The following is a 19,939-nucleotide window of genomic DNA, read 5'->3' as shown; positions in this document are numbered from 1 at the left end:
GCAAGTTTCTTTCTATGAATAAACAGAGTACGCTCATGTTGTGTACACAGAGAACAGGTTGGGTTGTCTCTGCACAATCAGTTTATCATTTACACCTAAAACTTTCCTTGGTATTGTGAGGTGATTTTCTTCTGGAGAGATAGCAGCTGGCTGATTCAAAGCTGACTTCAGCACTTTCAGGGATTTGACTGGTATTTTTGTGTGCTGATCTGTTGAAAACAAAACTCCCCATGCTCTGCTGGTTTTCATATGACCTTTCTTATCATTTAAATTCTGAATGACTTGCTTTTGTGTCTTCATCACAGGGTTCTTCTGTGTCACAGGTCAGGCCTAGAGATGAGCAACATTTTTTCCCCAAAAATATGTACCATGTTCAACTTTTGGCTCTAAAATGTTACACACCTATCTGGTTGAATTTGGCTATGTGATCCTAGTCCTATGCCAGGCACAACACAGTTACCTGACCTTTGTCCTAATTGCTCTTCCTGTGGTTATGTATTCTGTGACATGTCCACGTATAAATACAACATTAAATCAAACTTTACCACCTGGATCTCACATTGCCAGTGGCATATCTATAATGGGTGTAGTGTGAGCGGTGCACACGGGCCCCAGGGGCCCCATACCACGCTACAGCAACCAATTTTTGAATACTTACTCTCCAGCGCTCCGTTGCCGAGATCCCAGAAAAATGTTGCTGTGGCTATTTTGGCTATTTATTTTGGGGATCTACGCATGTGAGTGCTCTAGTACACTGTTCAGTTATTTTCCTGATCAGCTGATTATTGGAGGCAATGTGATGATCAGGGCAATGATATGCTGGGAGACATTGGGTCCTGGTATTCATGTGTATGTTACCCGGACATGTACTACCTACAAAAACATTGTTGCAGCTTAGCGAGGCCAATTCTAGGCCATTTTTTTTATTCCTGTGATTCACGAGTGAAAAACTGTAAATCCTGGGATCCAGGTTTGGACTCCTGAAGACGTGTTTTTCAGGCTCCTACCGATCCAGGGATTGGAATCCCTATTGCAGAGCAAATATACCCTTCCATGGCATTGGTATTCCCTGATGGCAGTGGCCCCTTTCAATGGGATAAGGCCTCCTGCCACACTGCAAAGATTGTTCAGAAATGGTCTGGGGGAACATGACAAAGCGTTCAATGTGTTGGTTTTCAAATTCCCCAGATCTTAGCCCAACCTTGCATTTGTGGGATGTGCTTGAAATGCAAGCCTGAGACATGGAGACCCTACCTCCCAACTTACAGCATTTAAAGATCTGCTGTTAACATTTTGTCAGGAAAGATGATGGGCTCTGAGAGGGTTCCGTACACTTACCTGGAGTCAAGCTTAACTCCCTGCAATTTGGGAGATAGGTATAATAATACCTAGCAAACATTTTTCCTTAAGTGGCCCCAACCCCTAAACAGGGTGGAATAAGTCTTGGAACCAGGCATGCTATAAGGTTATGAGAGGGGGAAATATTACAAGGTCTTAGGCCTGCAGAGGGTTTGACAGGAAATCATAAGATGTTTGCATTATGTGGTGCAATACCCATGCTATCACTCTTGCAGCAATCAATCACAGGAAAATAACCCAAATTGCAGGTGACTGACAGCGGGTCTGGTGCAATGCGCGGTCCCATGCTCATCACATCGAACCTGCCAAGTAGCCCCTGCTGCACAGCTGGGCCGGCTTGCCTGGTATTGCATGTGATATATTGTATGCGAAAGCACCGCATGCGATCTTGCCGCCCGGAAGGTCCTGGGTGGCTCAAGGGAACACTGTGCGTCTACTCTGAGGGGAGAAGTCGCTGCATTGTATGGGGGCCTTAGGATGTAAAATTGCACAGCATGGGGATTGCACCATATGTTGCAAAAAAGGATAGATGTATAGTGTTCATTATAGCACCCTGTATCTTTCAAAACCTGTGCAATTCCTCCCAAAAATGAAAACATTGTCAGCTCATCATCTGCTCCTTACTATGGGGCAGATGTACTTAGCATTGGCGTGAGATAATGTACCATCCAATCTTGTTGTGAAATGAGCCAGGACCTGATTGGTTGATACTTAATCACTCTCCAAGCCTTATGCTGTGTACACACGGGGGAGATATATTGCTCAGCCATATATTGCTGAGCAATATATGGCTGAGCAATATATTGCTCAGTTTCTCCTTTTCATCAGCGACCAGAGATGGTCGCTGATGAAAAAGAAACTGCCGGGGGGAGCCCGGCAGTGGTAATCAGCTGGTCGCAGGAGCATGTTCCTGCGACCAGCGATCACCACAGGGGCAAAAACGGGAGCGCGCACCCGGCGATATATCGCCAGTGCACACTCCCATTGCGGGCAATATGGTCGCTCAGCGACCATATTTCCCGCGATTTTGGACAAAATCGCCCCCGTGTGTACGCACCTTGAGTTCATCTGTCCCTATTTAAATGACCCCTTTCAATAGAGAAAGGACATAATATACAACATGGAAATTCATGCAAGTGGATGTTAGGCAAATTAAAGGCCAGTGACACAAAGAGAATAAAATTGTCAGAGATTGTTAGAAAGAATGAGCACAGATCTGTCCAGACCTCCAGATGCTATGACAATGCTGCAGCTTTGGCACTGAGTACACATTTATCACACAAAATGGCCTGACAGATTGGCCTACAGCAGGCATGGCCAAACTGTGGCCCTCCAGCTGTTATGAAACTACACATCCCAGCATGCCTTGCTATAGTTTTAGCATTCCCTAATAGCAAAACTGTGGCAAGGCATGATGGGTTTTGTAGTTTCACAACAGCTGGAGGGCCATAGTTTGGACATGCCTGGCCTACAGCAATGCTCTTGTCACCAACAGTATGGCAATGCTGACAGACTGCAAGTATGTGCTGGGTCCCGGGGCAGCAGACACACCTGTGGGGGAGTGGCATTCATGTGCTGTACAGTGTGTTTGCATTTTATATTCTAATGTAGAAATCAGTTGCTGAGTTTTTGTTTGGATGCATAGTCCTTTGCTGCAAGACTGTGCTCAGTGGTGCCATTAAGAAGATCACTAACCCACCTTGATTTGCACTAAGATGGCTGCAAAAGTTTCCAGCAAAGAGATGCACGCATTGCAGTTGTTGTAAATGTTCCTTGATATTATAAGGTGTGCCTATTTATAACTGCAGACACTAAAGCACATTTTTATGAAACAGGTTCGATCTAGACAAGCTGTAACAAAGCCGCCCAACTACCAAGAATTTATACTGCAGCCACGGTGATGTGTGGGGCAAAAGCTTATTCTAGCATTTGTTAAACATATTTTAGGTGTTCTTACGTATTATAAATTTGCTATGTTCACTATTTATATAGTTCTTGAAACTGAACATTCTGTTGCTCATGCAGAAATGGATGTAAATGCATTTTGTAAAATGTTTCTCTCTGTTGGGCATGCATACCAAATCACAACGTGCATGTCGCACAAGGAAACAACTCATTGGGGTCATATCAATTCACAGCATTGGGGTGTATTCAATGCCGTGGGCAAGCGGCGACAACGAGCAGGGCTTCCTGCTCGCTGTCACCACTCACCCTGTCAGTATTCAATGCACCCCCCTCATACGCCAATTCCCCTTAGCTCCATTTTTTGAGCGAGGGGGAATTGGAGTATGCAGCTCCAGAAGCAGCGAGACTTGCGGCTAAAAACAGTGAGTTTTCTGCATTAGCCGCAGGTCTCGCTGTTTTGGGGAATTCTCGCCGTCCTGTGACGGCGAGGATTTCCCCAGAACATTGAAAAGGGCTAGCGGCTGGCGTGGGGGTTAAACAGCGAGGATCGCTGGTTTTCTGCAATCCTCGCTGTTTAACCCCCTCGCCGGCCACATTGAATACTACCCATTGTAAATAGCACAGAGAAGGCGGAGTTATACGAATCGGTGCGCTGCTAAGTCTGACTAGTGCATTTCTACCCGCAGAAATCAGACCAAACTACATCAGTAATGATGTTTGCGCTCTAGCACGTCGGGCATTTAAGTCAGTGACTAAACACTCGCAAGTACAGAGAGAAGAGCGCAATGATTTCAATAGTCCCCGGGGACTCACTCCCGGCACTGTGAATTAAATTGACCCCTTGTGTGACAATTACTGAGGCAGGGTAAGAGGGGGCTTATTCATATGGTAAAGTAAAGATGTGATCACAAATAATGTGTGTACCATGCAGATACGTCAGAATTCGCTTTATTGGCCAGGTATACTTGCATATACTAGGAATTATTTTCCTGTTACATTGCATTAGCCAAGTGACAACATGGAAAGGGGGGAGGACATATAACATATCAAAGAATCGAATGACAAACCATGAATTGAGTAACACACAACATACGAAGACTATAGTGTATTGTTATTATTTACAGTGAGTCCGATTCTTTGTTCAACTGGTAGACTGGGGGAAGAGGCTTCTTCAGCACCTAGTTGTTTTGGCCGGGATGGCCCTGTAGTGCCTGCTATATGGTAGGGTGTGCCTGGTCATCTGCAGTTATCCCTGCGCGCTTCTTGTGACTGAATAGAAGGGAGGTCAGTACCCATGATTTTTCCCCCTGTCCTCAATGCAAGTTGGATAACTTTTGGGTGACTCCTGGTGCAAGCTGACCCGATGACCAGCAGATTCATCTGATTAGCTGAATGTGTCTTAATCCTATTTCTCTCTTCCAGTTATTCAAATGTTTTCACAATTATGTGGCAATCTGTTTGCCGGGTCACATGGAAGTGAGCGATTAAGGGAAGTAGGCTGCTAGTGTGTTTTTGTTCAATTTTCATCTTTATTATCTCTGAATCACAATGTGCAGCCGTTCACTATGGTTGTGGTACGAATTATAATGAATTGTCGACCTTGCGTTTTAGTCACATTTAAGGCCTGACTGTAAGAGTGGCCTAACATTGCCGTGGCCTGTTTTGTGGGGTCTATACAGGTCCAGTAGCAAGTGCTACATGATGTGCAAAGTATCAATTATCAATACTTTGCGCTGGAATTTTTCAGCACTTTCGCAAATGGGTTTTGCAACATAGTGTGTAATCGCTGTTTAGGAGAGGGAAGAGGTCAAAGCATTCGGTCCTTGGTTGGGCGGCTTGTGCGACACCACAGCTGCCACAAGCTATTACTTCTGCTTCCAAGTAGGCAGCAGTGATAGTACCATCAACCAAATCTGGAATTAGGCCCAACGTAAGGTGCCCATACACGGTGCGACATGCAGTGTAATGAGATGCGCGCTCCCATGCTCATCCCATCTCACAGCACATAAAGTCTGTGCAGTCCGTGCTTTTAGTACTAGATTGCATGGTATCTAGTACATAAAGCACGGTGCTGTAGCACATTGTATGCTTTTTGTACTAGGTGCTATGAGTGTTAATCGCACCGTGTATGGGCACCTTTACTGTGTTTGTGGGCAACCTTTTTATCTTCTGGAGTAAGACATGTTTTGCTAGGCATACCATACTGGATACCTTTCATGTCTGCAGGCATTTTACATTTGTGGTTAGATACTACTGAGTTGCGAAGCCATTTTAATAATTTGCAGCTATCCAAGTGCATCCTAAGCAGTGGTGCCACAACCTTTTTGGTTGAGGGGCAGTATATAATTTTGGCACCCCTAAATCGGTGAATGTCATCCCCACAGGGGCACCTGGATTTACACACCACTTACCTAATGACACCGATATCTATCTATCTACAGTTGCAAGAAAAAAGAAAGTGTATTCTGCGCTTAACGAATTAATAAATAATGTGGATTACAAATTTTAAAATAATAATAAACAATTTAATAACCATGTATCAAACACAATTGGTTGAGGTTGAGCCGCCCCTTTGCTCTCCTGTTCCAGCACCTATCATCTTAACTTGGTGATCAATACTTTTGTTGTATCAGTGATAATTAGTTGCATTCTAAATGGAGCCCTCACTATGTTTCCCCTTTATAAAAAAATGATGCTAAGGGTTAATTTCATTTGTAAATTTAGCAGCGACATGTACAGTTGTATGCCTATGCTTGCTTTAAAATGTTACAATGGCCTATTTTCCAATAAAGCAGTTAAACTAATTTGTTTTTCTTATCTATTTTTAAATAGAACTTAGCTGATTTTACTATGTTTGCATGTGCTTGCCTGCTTCTCTAGAGTATTGGGGAGTTTGTGTAATACCTACCAGTGTCTCAAGGCCACAGTAACTGTGGCCTTGAGTAAGGTGGCTATACACAGGTGTGACTTGTCTGATGCACAAGTCGTACCTTTCTTCCTTTTGAACTCCCCGGGAGGGCTCCATCCAACATGGCACTTGATGTGCCATTTTTTAAATTCGATTTATCGCATGTAAAAGAACTCTCAGGGAGCTGCCGGAGGAGTTCAAGGAAATTGAAAGCGATGTGCTGCTGATGGTCCGATTTCATGTGCACGGGAACGCGCATCGGATCCTATCTGATGTCAAACACTTCCGATTTGGGTGAGATCGGACCTGTGTATGGGCACCTTTAGTCATACTCAATCGCTGATGGGTTACTTGTTTGTACTTCGTTCCAAATCATTGCTTTGGAAAGAATCAGTTTGATCTCATTGCCTCTTCTAGATTTGTGGGTCAAACCTTGATAGACAGTGTCACTGCTGTTCACTGTAGCTTGTGGTATTATGACCAAGACATTTGTGTTCTGGAAACCACAGTTAGTTTTGTTAGATTACATAGTCTAGATTTGGGTTCATCACCATATTTCGTTACTTTTAGCATTGTCTTGTTGTGCTTGGTTGCTGCTCCACCTCCAGTCTGGGTTTAATTATGCGTTTCTCTTTTCTTTTTCCTGCAAAAGAGGGCTATGCAACATTTATTACAACTAGTGTGGTAGAACGTGTAACTTAAGGAGTGGGCCGAGCTGCTGTGTAGACGAATCTAGGTATCCATAAATAAAGGAAATAATTGTAATTGTTTATAATGTTTGCGAGATTTTTAAGTTTTTTTAATTTAAACCTCCTAGATGCACTTTATAGGGGCCTAATTGTATTGAGCTTTTCCATAGTATTGAATCAGAATCCTTTTTATTTAAAGTACAAATAAAAATGATAGGAATGCTAGAAAAACAGCAGATTATAAAACCAGCATTTGTTGGTGCTGGCAACTGCAAATATTCATAAGTGTAAAACTCCTAATTCCCCCCATATGTTTATCTTGGTTAGTGCAATAGAGGTCTATTTCCATACCCCAACACAATGAACCGGTCTAAAAAAGTATTTCCTTTTAAGAGACAATTGCACATGTCCTAATAATAGGCCTAGCAGACTGTACCATGACCTTATGGGAGCTAGTGAACTGACAACAGAAGCACAATTTTGTCCAACAAAGGTGCAAGAGGAAATATCCTAGAACAGAGGCAACTGCATCAGGAATCTGTTGAATGTGACACGTTGAAAACAGAAACTTACACACACGTTCTACAGTATCATGTGATGAATGTATATTCCAGCAGGGGCAACTCCCATTACAAACCTCACCCTTCAGGAATCAGGCAAAGTGGATAAACAGGAACAAACTGAATATACCATTAAGCACTTGTGATAGTTTTTTTTTTTTTGGTCTGAACTTACTACAAAAGCATATAATTTTACGGTACTCTTTACCTAGCACGGCGCCCACGATTTTGATCGTGGGCATCGCAGGTAAAAAAATTGCGGGCATTGAATGCACTAAAAATCGGGTGCAACGCGATGCCCGCGATTTCCCATAGGGAACAATGTTAAATGTCTCAATTGACCCGATTTTCGTGTTCAATGCCTCAATTGACCCGATTTTTCCATAGGAAACAATGTTAAATGGCCCACAGAGGCCAAATAGCCACCCTGAAGTGTGAAATGGCCCCCACAATTGTTAACGTCACCCCACGATCAACGTCAACCCGAAGCGTGGCGAGCGGCGGCGGTACGCGTCCTACGACCTTTTCATACCCCCACTATCCACTTCGGTGTGGAGTTGAGAATAGAATAGTGTGGCGAGCGCAGCGAGCCACCGAGCCCGAAGCGTGGCGAGCGGACGCGGATACCTTCACAGGTAAACGCGTCCCTTTGCGGGCTTCACAGGTATCCGCGTCCCCTCGCGGGGCTCGCCACGCTTCGGGCTCGCTGCGCTCGCCACACTATTCTATTCTCAACTCCACGCCGACGTGGATAGTGGGGGTATGAAAAGGTCGTAGGACGCGTACCGCCGCCGCTCGCTGCGCTCGCCACGCTTCGGGTTGACGTTGATCGTGGGGTGGCGTTAACAATTGTGGGGGCCATTTCACACTTCAGGGTGCCTATTTGGCCTCTGTGGCCCATTTAACATTGTTTCCTATGGAAAAATCGGGTCAATTGAGGCATTGAACAGGAAAATCGGGTCAATTGAGACATTTAACATTGTTCCCTATGGGAAATCGCGGGCATCGCGTCGGTCGCGTCGCACCCGATTTTTTAGTGCATTCAATGCCCGCGATGGGCGCCGTGCTAAGTAAAGAGTACCAATTTTACTTAATATGTTCTTTGTTAGGTTGTGATGTGATACTCATTTTATGTTTGTTTTTTAGAGCCTTTTGAAAGGATCAATAGAAAATGTACAGAATATTTAGACTTTTATTTGGGTCATTAGGTCAACACAAGCATTAGGGTGACATGGGCAAGATTGACCGTCAAAAAGTTGGCATGGAAACCCTCTCGGTGCACCACGTCAACTCGCATCTGCTCTGAGCACGTTGCCTCGCTATGCTTTGCATACTATTTTATTCTCCCTCCATGCCCTAGTTGATGGTAGGGTATAGAATACCACCTGTGGGCACATGTTGGCTCAAAAAAAAACCACCTGAAAAAGCCATGTCAACTGGCTACCAATAATGCACATTTGGCCAAAATATCGGACATCATGCAGCTTCAGTGCCAATTGCCTGTAGGAAAAGGCCATATATTGGGCGGTATTCAATGAGAATACCTGCGAGGTGCAGCGAATCCTTTTTAGGATTCGCTGCACATTCGCCATGTTCCGGAGCCGGCGGGCTTCGGTATTCAACGTGTCAGGGGCTCGCTGCCCCTGACTGGCGAATATGAGCTCCTGCGGCGATTGCCGCAGGGAGCCTGAGGACGGTGCCAGGCAGAGAGATGGTAGTCTCTCTGCCTGCCCCAGAACTTTGTGGGGGGTAGGTGGGCTCCCCGGGTGCCAGGCAGCACAGGCTGCCCCCCGGGGTGCCAGCAGGGGAGCGTATATTCACTACACACGATCGTAACGATCGGGTGCAGTGAATATATGAATATGTAATGAGCGTCTCGGCTCCGGCGCCCCCTGCTGGCTGCTGTGTAAAAAAAATATATATATATTTTATTTAAAATTAAATATATATTCATGTGCTTACAGCACATGAATAAAAATAGCATGCCCCTCCTCAGAATAAAATTCCTGATTTTTTTACACCAAATGTAAAAAACAAAACACTTTATTTTAAAAGTTCACATTCCACTTCACCATAAAAAGATAGCGATTGCTATTCGGTGAATCATGGTGAAAAAAACCTTGAAATGTATTCGCCATGTGGTCATTGAATAGGGTGATTCACCGTTTTAGTCAGAAATTCGCCAAACGGCACAAATTCGCCATAAAAACATGGCGAATCAGGCTCATTGAATACCGCTGATAGTGTTACCAGATTATAATCTGTGTGTGAAACGTGAGGAAACTAGTGTGATTTAACCTAATGTTAAAGTCCTTGAGAAACTATTTTATGAATGTGAAAAGCAACATTTCCTCATGTCATTCATATTTCTACCACTCCCAGATCATGACCTTGTTCGTCAATCTCCCTTTTCTAGTCTAACAACCCCTTTCCTATATTATGTAACTTTGTTGCTATAATAAATGGCAATAAAACAATTTAGGGCCAATTTCCCGCTGAGGCTAGACACCTCCTGCCTCTGGATCAAATCTCTTTCATTATGTTTTAGGGACCAAATAGAGCTAATCAAAGCAACTGTTTCCCAGCCCTGTATAGAGCTCTTTGTATTGTCATCTGATACAAAAGACAAGAAATAGGAACTAATTACAATGAGGCTGCAGCCTGGGGGATGCTGCATATCATGATGCAGGACACAGTCATGCATACTGTGGTTCTTGTACATGCTCAGTTCCACAAACATCGGAGATGTACGGAAATCATCAGCAGTTATGTCATTTTCTTGTAAAAGTATTCTTTGACTATGTACTGAAATATAACTTTTTAATACTTTTGCCATTTTACCATTAACATAAACTTCTAATTCACTGTCTACATGTAAGACTCCTTAGATCTCTAAGTGTAATTAGTGTAATTTGGGACATATTTGTCCCAGCCAATTACTATAGTTTAGATTGGGATTAATATTTTCAAAATATTTACTGTTTTCTGCTGTAGCATTTAGCTATTTATGTATCTATTCATGTTCATGTGCTGTGGCAACTCCTATATTTAAATGGAAATTAGAAAGCCAGACAAGATGGCCTATATAGTATAGTGTTCATTATAGCACCTGCCATCTTTGAAAACCCATGCAGTTCCTCTTTCCTGCCTGGGGTGTCACTGTCTGCTGCAGTGCTTCTAGCACAGTGTGGTCTGTATATCAGCATTGATATGCAAACAGACCTGTGCTAGAAACACCACAGCAGACAGTGCCACCCCAGGCAGGGAACAGGAACTGCATGGGTTTTCAAAGATGGCGGGTGCTAGAATGAACACTATAATATATTTATTGTATTCAAAGGCAAAACCCATCTAAAGTCCTGTTTTGGACTTTCAAAGTGCCTAGTTTGCACCCATTTATTTCTTTCACCTCAAGAGATGCAAAAAAAAATGTAACCTACATGGCTGCTGGATACCAAATCGTCAGAACAATTGAATTGCTTCTGTCAGACGCCATCAAGAAAAACTATTTATTTTCCCCAAATAGTGTTACAAAATGTGTGTATATGTGTACAACTAATTATTTATTTTGACTGGGAAATTCTATAAGTTGACAGAAAGTAAGGTTCAATTGTCTGGTAGATAAAAAAAAAAATATATCCTATACTATCTCCAGTTTGACTGTGGTATAGCTCACAGACAATGGCAGGTATTCAATGCCGGTGCGAGCGGCCGGCGAGGGGGTTAAACTGCGAGGATCACAGAAAATCAGTGATCCTCGCAGTTTAACCCCCGCGCCGGCCGCTCGCACTATGCAACGTTCCGGGGGAATCCTCGCAGTCACAGAATGGCGAGGATTCTCCTAAACTGCGAGAGCCGCGGCTAGTGCAGCAAACTCGCTGTAATTAGCCTTGATTCTCGCAGCTTTTGGAGGCACATACGCCAATTCTCCCTCGCTCAAAAAACGGAGCGAGGGGGAATTTGCGTATGAGGGGGGTCAGTTGAATACTGACAGGGTGAGCGATGACTGCGAGCAAAAAGTCCTGCTCGCAGTCACCGCTCGCCCACGGCATTGAATATATGCCATAGTCTAGGGTAACCGTCATTACGCTGAAATTGACAAAATATTGACACATCAAAAAGTTGATTTAAATTTTTCTGGTGTTATGGTCAACACCTGAGCAAATGGACCCCCAATTAGTGTACTACATCCCCTCGTCAATGGTTCTACCTAGTCCCACTCTATGTGGGTCGTGAAGCCTAACACCTCCCTTCCCCAGAGGGAGAATAGCCCCTGTTGGTTGGGGTTGCGACTGTCGGGCAGCAGAACTGTCGGGATTTTGACATCTGCATTGTGACTGTTGGGATCCTGACTTTCGGCGAATCATCCGACACCTAGATACCCTGCAGTTTGTAACCTAGAAGTCTTCGAAGTTCTTGTTATCCATGAGGTGGAAACTGGTCAAAAATGATCAAAAATGCAAACTAGGCACATACAGAATAGGCTATATAGATTATCATGTCATTTTTGTCTAATATATGTGTGCATTATATAATAAAATTTGGATTTAGTTCACACCGTGACTTTTACCTTTTTTTCATTGCAGTGGATGGATGTGGACACATAGTACCCAATGGAGAGAGTGGAACACTAACCTCAAAGAACTATCCCGGCACTTATCCCAATTACACACTTTGCTTAATAACAATCAAAGTTCCTCCTGGTAAAAATCTGTATATAAAGCTGGCAGACCTGGATATAGAATCCAATGACTGTGACTCTGATTATCTCAAAATATACAAAGGATCCTCTACAGTGGAAATTGGTGAGTCCATGGTCTTAACGTTGTGGAAGAGAATGAACTATGACATTTATTCCATTGTCATGATATCTATTATAACATGCCGCTAACTATTTCACCACCGTTTCAATGGAAGCTGTTGAAAGTTGTAATAGGCAACATCTGCTCTTTCCTCTTATGCTGTTTCGGATAAATCTGAACAGGAGGAGACCTCTGACATCCCTACTCCTACATTATAACCACCTTTTGGTTTCCATGGAAATGGTTTAGAAAAAAAAGTGGGTAACAGAAGCTGCGAGTGACCTTGAAGTGTGAAACACTAATTCACAATCTATCATTATTTTGTTCCTTTTCTCATTCTAAAATTATCCCCTGACAGGTGAAAACTGCATTCCTCTATTTAATAATTGGGATGAGCTTACTGATATGGTCTACTTAATGAGAGATCTATTTTTAGTTAAATATTGAATATATTTATGTTTCAAAGAATGATATTGATTCAACAAAATGACAAAGTGAAGCATCTGGTAATTAAGAAATACTTTTTTTTAATATGATTTGGGATATCTTGGTATATACAGTCAATGTTACTATAAGTATTTATATTTTGTATAGGGGGGATTCATTTTATATATAAAACTGTGTCTGGCTACCTGTCTGTTATTATTCCTTAAGAAGGATCAGAGATTAATTACATATTATTGTCCTAACAATTAATTACCAGATAATAGGTTGTGGTCTTGAGCTTAAAGAGCTCTAACATATGTTGTCTCCCCCATGTGACCTTCATTCTCTTTTCCACATACATTAGTCTTTGTTAGTCTGAGCCTTCCCTAACATCTGTCCCTGTCACAAGTTATTTGCTTTAGATCCTCACAATAATGTTTGGCACTCACTGTTCATTTATTTGTTTTTTTATTTATACCGGTCAGTCTGGTCCATGTATGGTTTAAACACAATGATTTGTAGGAGCCAACTGTTTAAGATGATTGAGTGCTCACATGACCCCTTCTGATTGAAAGATGCCATGCCTAGATGGATAGTGGCAGCACATTGCACCAAATGATCATATTTATCAGGATAAATTCTTACAAAGCTGAGGTTTGCTGCTTACAATTAATACCCTTGTATGTATTTTCAGCACATATTGGAAATGTCTGCTGCAGCCAATCGGAACAGCAGTCACCATAGGTTTTCACAATGTCCGCTTACGTGGTCAGTAGGTACCTTATTGACGTTCATATTGTATTCACATAAATGTCAATATGGTTCAACATGTCGACATCCCTAGAATGTTGACATTTTTTCAATGTCATCATCTGAAATGTTGACATTCCCCGAAAGCAGGTTTAGGGTTAGGCTGCAGGAGGAGGTTCGAGTGGTGTTTGTTGTGGGTAGGATTATTATTAATATCATCAGTTTCTTATATAGTACAGCAAATTCCATTGCACTTGAAGCATGATATACATTCATTATGTCGACACACATAAGGTCAGCATGCATTGGATCGACATGGCTTAGGTCGACACATGAAATAGTTCGACATGCCTAAGGTCAACAAGGTTGAAAAGTTGACAAAAGCATTAGGTCAACAATGGCTAGGTCAACAAACAAAAGGTCGACATGGGGTTTTCACTTTTTCTTTTGAGCCAACATGTGCCAACAGGCAGTATTTCATGCACTACCATTCACTAGGGCGTGGAGGGAGAACAGAATAGTGTGCCAAGGGTAGCGAGGCACCGTGCCCGAAGCATGGCGAGCGCAGTGATACACTTTGACAGTGTCCATCTCAACATTTATGACAAAAAAGTGAAAACCCATGTCGACCTAACCATTTTTGAACTAGTGATTGTGTCGACCTTCCAACCATGTTGACCTTAGGCTTGTCAACCTAAGCCATGTCGACATTCATTTGTTGACCCAATGCATATCGGCCCATTGACCCACACCGTGAAGCAGCAGGCAGACATTTTGGTGCCTTCTGCCAGTAAGAGCACTGGTTTATTTGCTCCAGTTAAAACATAGAAGATATGTACAAAATTATTTCAAATAGAGAACTTTCTCAGAAAGCAGACATGTTGACATTCATAATGTCTACACTAGAATTAAAATATTGTTCAACGTGTCGACATCCCTAGAATGTTGATATTTTTACAATGTCACCATATGAAATGTCGACATTCTCAGAAAGCAGACTGTGCGCTTTAGGGTTAGATTGTGTTAGAAGGTTTGGCTGGTGTGTGTTGGGGGTAGGGTTATCATTATTATTAAGAGTTTGTCTTATACAGCGCAGAAAGCTTTAAGCACAAGAGGGAGGCAGAGCCGTGCCTAGACGTTTCGGTGCACTGTGCCAGAAAGAGCACTGGTGTAATTGCTCCTGTTAAACCTTAGAAAATATGTACAAAATGATTTCCAATAGAGAACTTTTTTGTATTGTTTGCAATCAAATCTCTTGCAGCAAGGAACGCAAAAGTGAATGGACCCCATGGCTTATATTGCATACTTTAAACCAGTTACTTCCCAAAGTGTGTGCATTGGCTCCCAGGGGTGCCACGGAGCACTTGAAGGGGTTCCCTGGGTTGGTAGTCCAGGACCAATTCAAATTATTTATGATGAATGTATTAAGGAAAATTAGTGCTGCTGACTTCTCATTATAAAATATGTGGATAAACAGAATTGAATCATGTTCCTCATGCTATAACTGAACCTACAGATGACATATAAGGTCAGCTTTTTTAATTTACTATTTTTTTCTTAAATTCTTAGTATCAAACTTCTGGCCTAGGGGAGCTGTGAAAAAATGATGATACACTAGGGTGCCTTGATTCAAATTCAAAAGTTTAGGAACCACTGCTTTAAACTGGGGTCTGCTGAGAAAATAAAGTACATCCATGTATCTGTGTTCTAGAATGGGATGGTGCAAATAGTGATGAAATAAGTTGTTTAACTGGGATTAGCAGAAGTTTGGGTATTTCCTCATTTTTGTAGACACCATTTAAGCTACGGAATTTCGCTGCTAAGCATCAGCGTCCCCTCACGGGCGCGCTTGGGGCTCGGTGGCTCGCTTTGCTCACCACAACTTTACTAAAGGGGATAGATGGTGGCGTGGACAAAGGGTGGTGGTGTACACTGTCCTGGACATGTAATTTCATCTCCTGTCCATTGGCACATTTTCTCATTTGCAGTAAAATTAATTTCCTCCTCATTTTGTGGTAACTTAAATATAGTAAACATATTTTACCTCAAAAAATGCCTCTAGAGCAGATTTGTAACGGTACCCTCGACGAAAATCCTTACGTAGCAGGTAACGTAACTGGTGTAGCGGTGGCCGCAAAGCTGAGGTTGTTAGTGGCTTGCATTAGCATTATTTGTAAATTTTTGCTTCCATTTTTAAAATATGGCATGGAAAACAAATAGGCTGCAGCCTGGAGCACTGGGGGGGAGGGGGGGGGTTGCTTGCTTCACCAAGGCAGGGGTGCAGGGAACAGGAGCTCCTATGAGAGCTGAGGCTGGCTCCACTGCTAAGGCGATAAGTGACAATATGAATGGAGCTGAGGCCTGAGCCTATAACATATTTTTGGGTGAATATGAGCTAAAACGTTGGTGGTAATGCTGGACTGAATTATATCATTGACTTTTGCTATTTCCTATTGAACAAGCTCAATACTTATTTAAGAATTCCTCCTGGTCAAGCTATTAATTCACAAATATGAATTCTTAACATCATAGTAGATATATGAGTAGATTATATATATCTAGGTTTTAACTATTTACTGTGTTTCTTTTTTTAATCAGTTCAGCTACTGTATCACTGGAATCTAAGCAGAAATCCAGTGCAAACTACTTGTCTTAATTCCTCCTGTAGTGGCCATATGTCCCCATAAAGCACTATGTACTTGCATGCTTATAAGAAAATGTAATATCTGCATTGGTATTCTAAAATGATGACATTTTCTTTTTGGGCAATAACGAGAAGTGTATTTGTGGTTTCAATAGGATTGTGAAATGATCCTATTTTCTGTGGCCTCCTACAGTATGCTATTTAGATGTTCATGTTTAGGCTGAAGACCTTTTTGGCCAAATGATGATTTCCTGTTTTTCTGTGTGCTGTGTAAGGAAATAGAACAAAGGTATGGTCATATTGTAACGTTACTGTGTACTGTGCGCAGACAGGGAAGATATTTGTAGCGGATGTAGACTGTAGGAAGCTGGAATAGTCATACACATATGTTATAACTGTCAATGGTCTGCAAAGGTAAACAAAGGCATTGTGTAGCCATAATGCTTCAGTGACTGGTGTAGGCCCTAGAAACATTTTATTCAGGAGCTAAGGTTATATTAAAGTAACTCTAAATGAAACCACCAACACATGACGCAGATTGTCTCTTTAGTATGGTTCATTTGGTAAAATTGAGTGATCATTGCTCCATGTGTGGGCTCATCACACATCATCGAAGTCTAATGTGTATAGTACCATTGCTGCTGTAAAGTACCTCAAAGCTGATTATAGTGCAAGTTAAATATCTAAGTTTTTATTGACAATCTTGTTTTTGAAAATATTCCTTTATTGTATATTTTATCCATAGCCTCAATAAAAAAAAAAATATCCAAGTTTGTTATGTAGATTTCAGACTTTGTAGATGTTACTGATTTGCGCTAACCATTGCACCATTACACTTGTGCATGTTCTATTTTTGTAGTTATATATAGTTCCGATCTCATATGCAGCGAAGCCCCACCGCCGGGGCTTCGCTGCGGGGGGTTCCGCCAGTTCTAGATGGCGTAACCCAATTGAAGCCTATGGGCTTCCTTTCGTGTCCCCCTCCTGCTGTGCTGCCCGGACCAGTGATCTCTTGCCTGCCTGCCTGCCTGCACCGCTTCCGGGTGCAGGGAGGATGAAGAGGAGCCCTCTCACAGCCGGCTGATGCCTTTGTGTTAATAATCGCATATGTTACTGCATATGCGATTATTAACAATGCGAGTGCCGGCGATGTGCTGCGGGGGTTATTAGAGAATCCTGCCCTTAATGTTCTGTATAGTGCAGTGTACAAGTCTAGCGATTGACTTTGGAGGGTTTATGGGTCAGATGTACTAAGCTTCAAAAGTGATAAAATGGAGAGTGATAAACAACCAACCAATCAGCTCCTCTCTGACATTTTTCAAACGCAGTCTGTGTCATGCCAGGTAGGAGCTGATTGGCTGGTTGTTTATCACTCTCCATTTTATCACGTTCGAAGCTAAAGGCCCCCATACACTAGCCGATTTTGGTCAGATTTCGGCCAGATCAGTCGGATCTGGCTGAAATCGGACCAAAATCGGCTAGTTTTGATGTCCCCTCAGATCCGATGAGCGGTCCCGTGCACATCGGATCTGCATCGGGTGGTTGGACTTGCTGCACGTCCGACCACCCGACTTGGGACCTAGTGGGGCGGCGTGGCGGTGGAGGGAGCAGGGGGGGGCTGGGGACGCTGCGGGGGACACAGGCGGGCAGGGGGAGCCGGGATTTAAAAAATGGCACATCAAGTGCCAATCTAATCAAGCTCCCCCGGGGAGCAGCCGGGGAAGCTCAGGGGGAAGTCGGGGGCGACTTGTCCTAAGGACAAGTCGCCCTAGTGTATGGGGGCCTTTAAGCGCATCTGGCCCAAGATCTTTGTAAAGATGAAGCTGGTGCCTGCTATTGTCTATCTCCAGCAACAGAGACCTCAGCTTCAGACCCTAGCCTCTGGTGAAGCATACTGATTGCATACTCCTTCCTTTGAGTGAAAGGTCCCTAACTCATGTCCAGCAATCAGCAGTCAGTGAATTATTAAGGTTTGTCTGTTGAGTTAGAGGAAAGATAAAGCCAGCATTACCCTTCATGGATGAGAAATCCATTGCTATGACAGCAAGTAATCAGTCACACTCCTATCTGTGTCCAGGTCCTCTTATCTTTCTCAGGCTGTGAGCTCTATAATCCAATGTGCCTGTCTGCGGCTAACTTGAGGATTGTTGCTGACACTTCTATTACTACCCTCTAATAGTGTGTGGATATATTTTCTGGTTGTTTTCATAGAGTGCACTTTCATTACTGATGCTCAGTCTAAAAAAAAATCTTACTGCATGCCGCACTTCATCAAATTTCTATTGGAAACCAATATTATTATAAAATAATTTTTACAGTTAAATTCCAGAGTTTAATTACATTTAATTTGACCAGAAAGTAAACTCTCCCAATTGTTGTGTTGGTGGGATGCCCTGTAATGCTTGGTACACACCTACAGAGTTATCTGTCCAATCTGTCTGGTGAGAACAAAAATCTGGTAATATATGGAAATATATGACAGACAACCATTTGCTCCATAATGCTTGAAAATGGACAGAAATGATTATTTGGAGAATGTGTTAAATCAAACAGATTGAACATATTTGTCTGAATGGCTATTGTCTGGTTTCCAGCATTTGGGAACAAATGGTAGATTGCCATCTGCTGCCATAAATTACCAGATTTTAGTTACCACCAGACAGATTGAACAGATAAATCTGTAGTTGTGTATCGAGCTTGTGAGGTATATTCACTGTCAGACAGTGGCGGAGTATATTCCGCCAGTTTGCTGATTTTACGTCAGCTCATCTAGCGGAATATCAATCAGGCATTCCACCTGACAGCCCACTGCTTCAAACAAAAATATTAGATAATTCCTTAATTGCGCTCTTAGCACCTGGACTACTGGGTGGTCAGGGTACTGTCATTTCCAAATTCTTTTTCATGTAATTTTCTTTTTCTTCCATAAGATTTATAACATGTAGAAAGAATAAATGAAAAAGATCATAGTTTAACCCAGCGGTTCTCAAACTGTGGGTCCTGACCCCAAAGTGGGTCCCAACCTTATCAAAATGGGATCACGACTCCATGTTGCTGACCATCATGCTGATGACTTTTCTGATCTCAGTCAGTGATTCAGTCTGAATAATCTGTTGAATTGTCTGTTATGTTAGACTCTCCACATCATTTTGTGCCTCCACAATGCTGCCATGTATGTGCTGTCTGCTGACTACACATGTGATGACCTCCTGCAGTAACTTGCTGCAGTAACTTGTCTGATGGGGTCCCAGAGCAAAATAGTTTGCGGACCCCTGGTTTAACCAATTTAAAAAAAAATCAGTTTCTGATCATAAAGAGAAATCCAAAAAACTCTTATGCTATGGGTCGTGAGAAGTTCTTTCCTGGAAGAAGATTATTCGGTACTTATGTAGTATCTGGGCTGCCGATTTTTTGATTGTATGCCTTAAGTTAAGGCATACAATCAGATGCGATGCGATGCGATATCGCATCGCATCGCATCCGATATCGGATGCGATGACCCGATTTTTCCATAGGAATCAATGTTAAAATGATTCCTATGGAAAAATGGGTCCTTTTCATACCCCTACTATCCAAGTGGGCATGGAGTTGGATATAAACCTGTGGCGAGCGTAGCGAGCCACCGAGCCCGAAGCGTGGCAAACGAAGCGAGCCCCGCGAGGGGACGGTATTCGTCCCCTCGCGGGGCTCGCTTCGCTCGCCACGCTTCGGGCTCGGTGGCTCGCTACGCTCGCCACAGGTTTATATCCAACTCCATGCCCACTTGGATAGTAGGGGTATGAAAAGGACCCATTTTTCCCATTGAATTCCATGTTAAAATGGACTCAGTCCATTTTAACATTGATTCCTATGGAAAAATCGGGTCATCGCATCGCATCGCATCGAATCGCATGGTC

General features: G+C 42.8%; 1 protein-coding gene across 1 annotated transcript in view; it reads left to right on the top strand.

The window, feature by feature from the left end:
* DCBLD1 (discoidin, CUB and LCCL domain containing 1) overlaps positions 1-19,939 on the top strand; it is a 76,565-nt gene that overhangs the window by 14,448 nt on the left and 42,178 nt on the right. Inside the window, exon 2 of the mRNA XM_083176828.1 lies at positions 12,008-12,226. Coding sequence (XP_083032954.1) covers positions 12,008-12,226 — 219 coding nt within the window. The remainder of the gene's footprint in view (positions 1-12,007; positions 12,227-19,939) is intronic.

Source organism: Crinia signifera, chromosome 3 (genome assembly GCF_055691185.1).
Source record: "Crinia signifera chromosome 3, ASM5569118v1, whole genome shotgun sequence".
NCBI lineage: Eukaryota > Metazoa > Chordata > Amphibia > Anura > Myobatrachidae > Crinia > Crinia signifera.
Note: the sequence above shows the minus strand (reverse complement) of the source record. Positions and strands in the feature narration are given on the sequence as shown.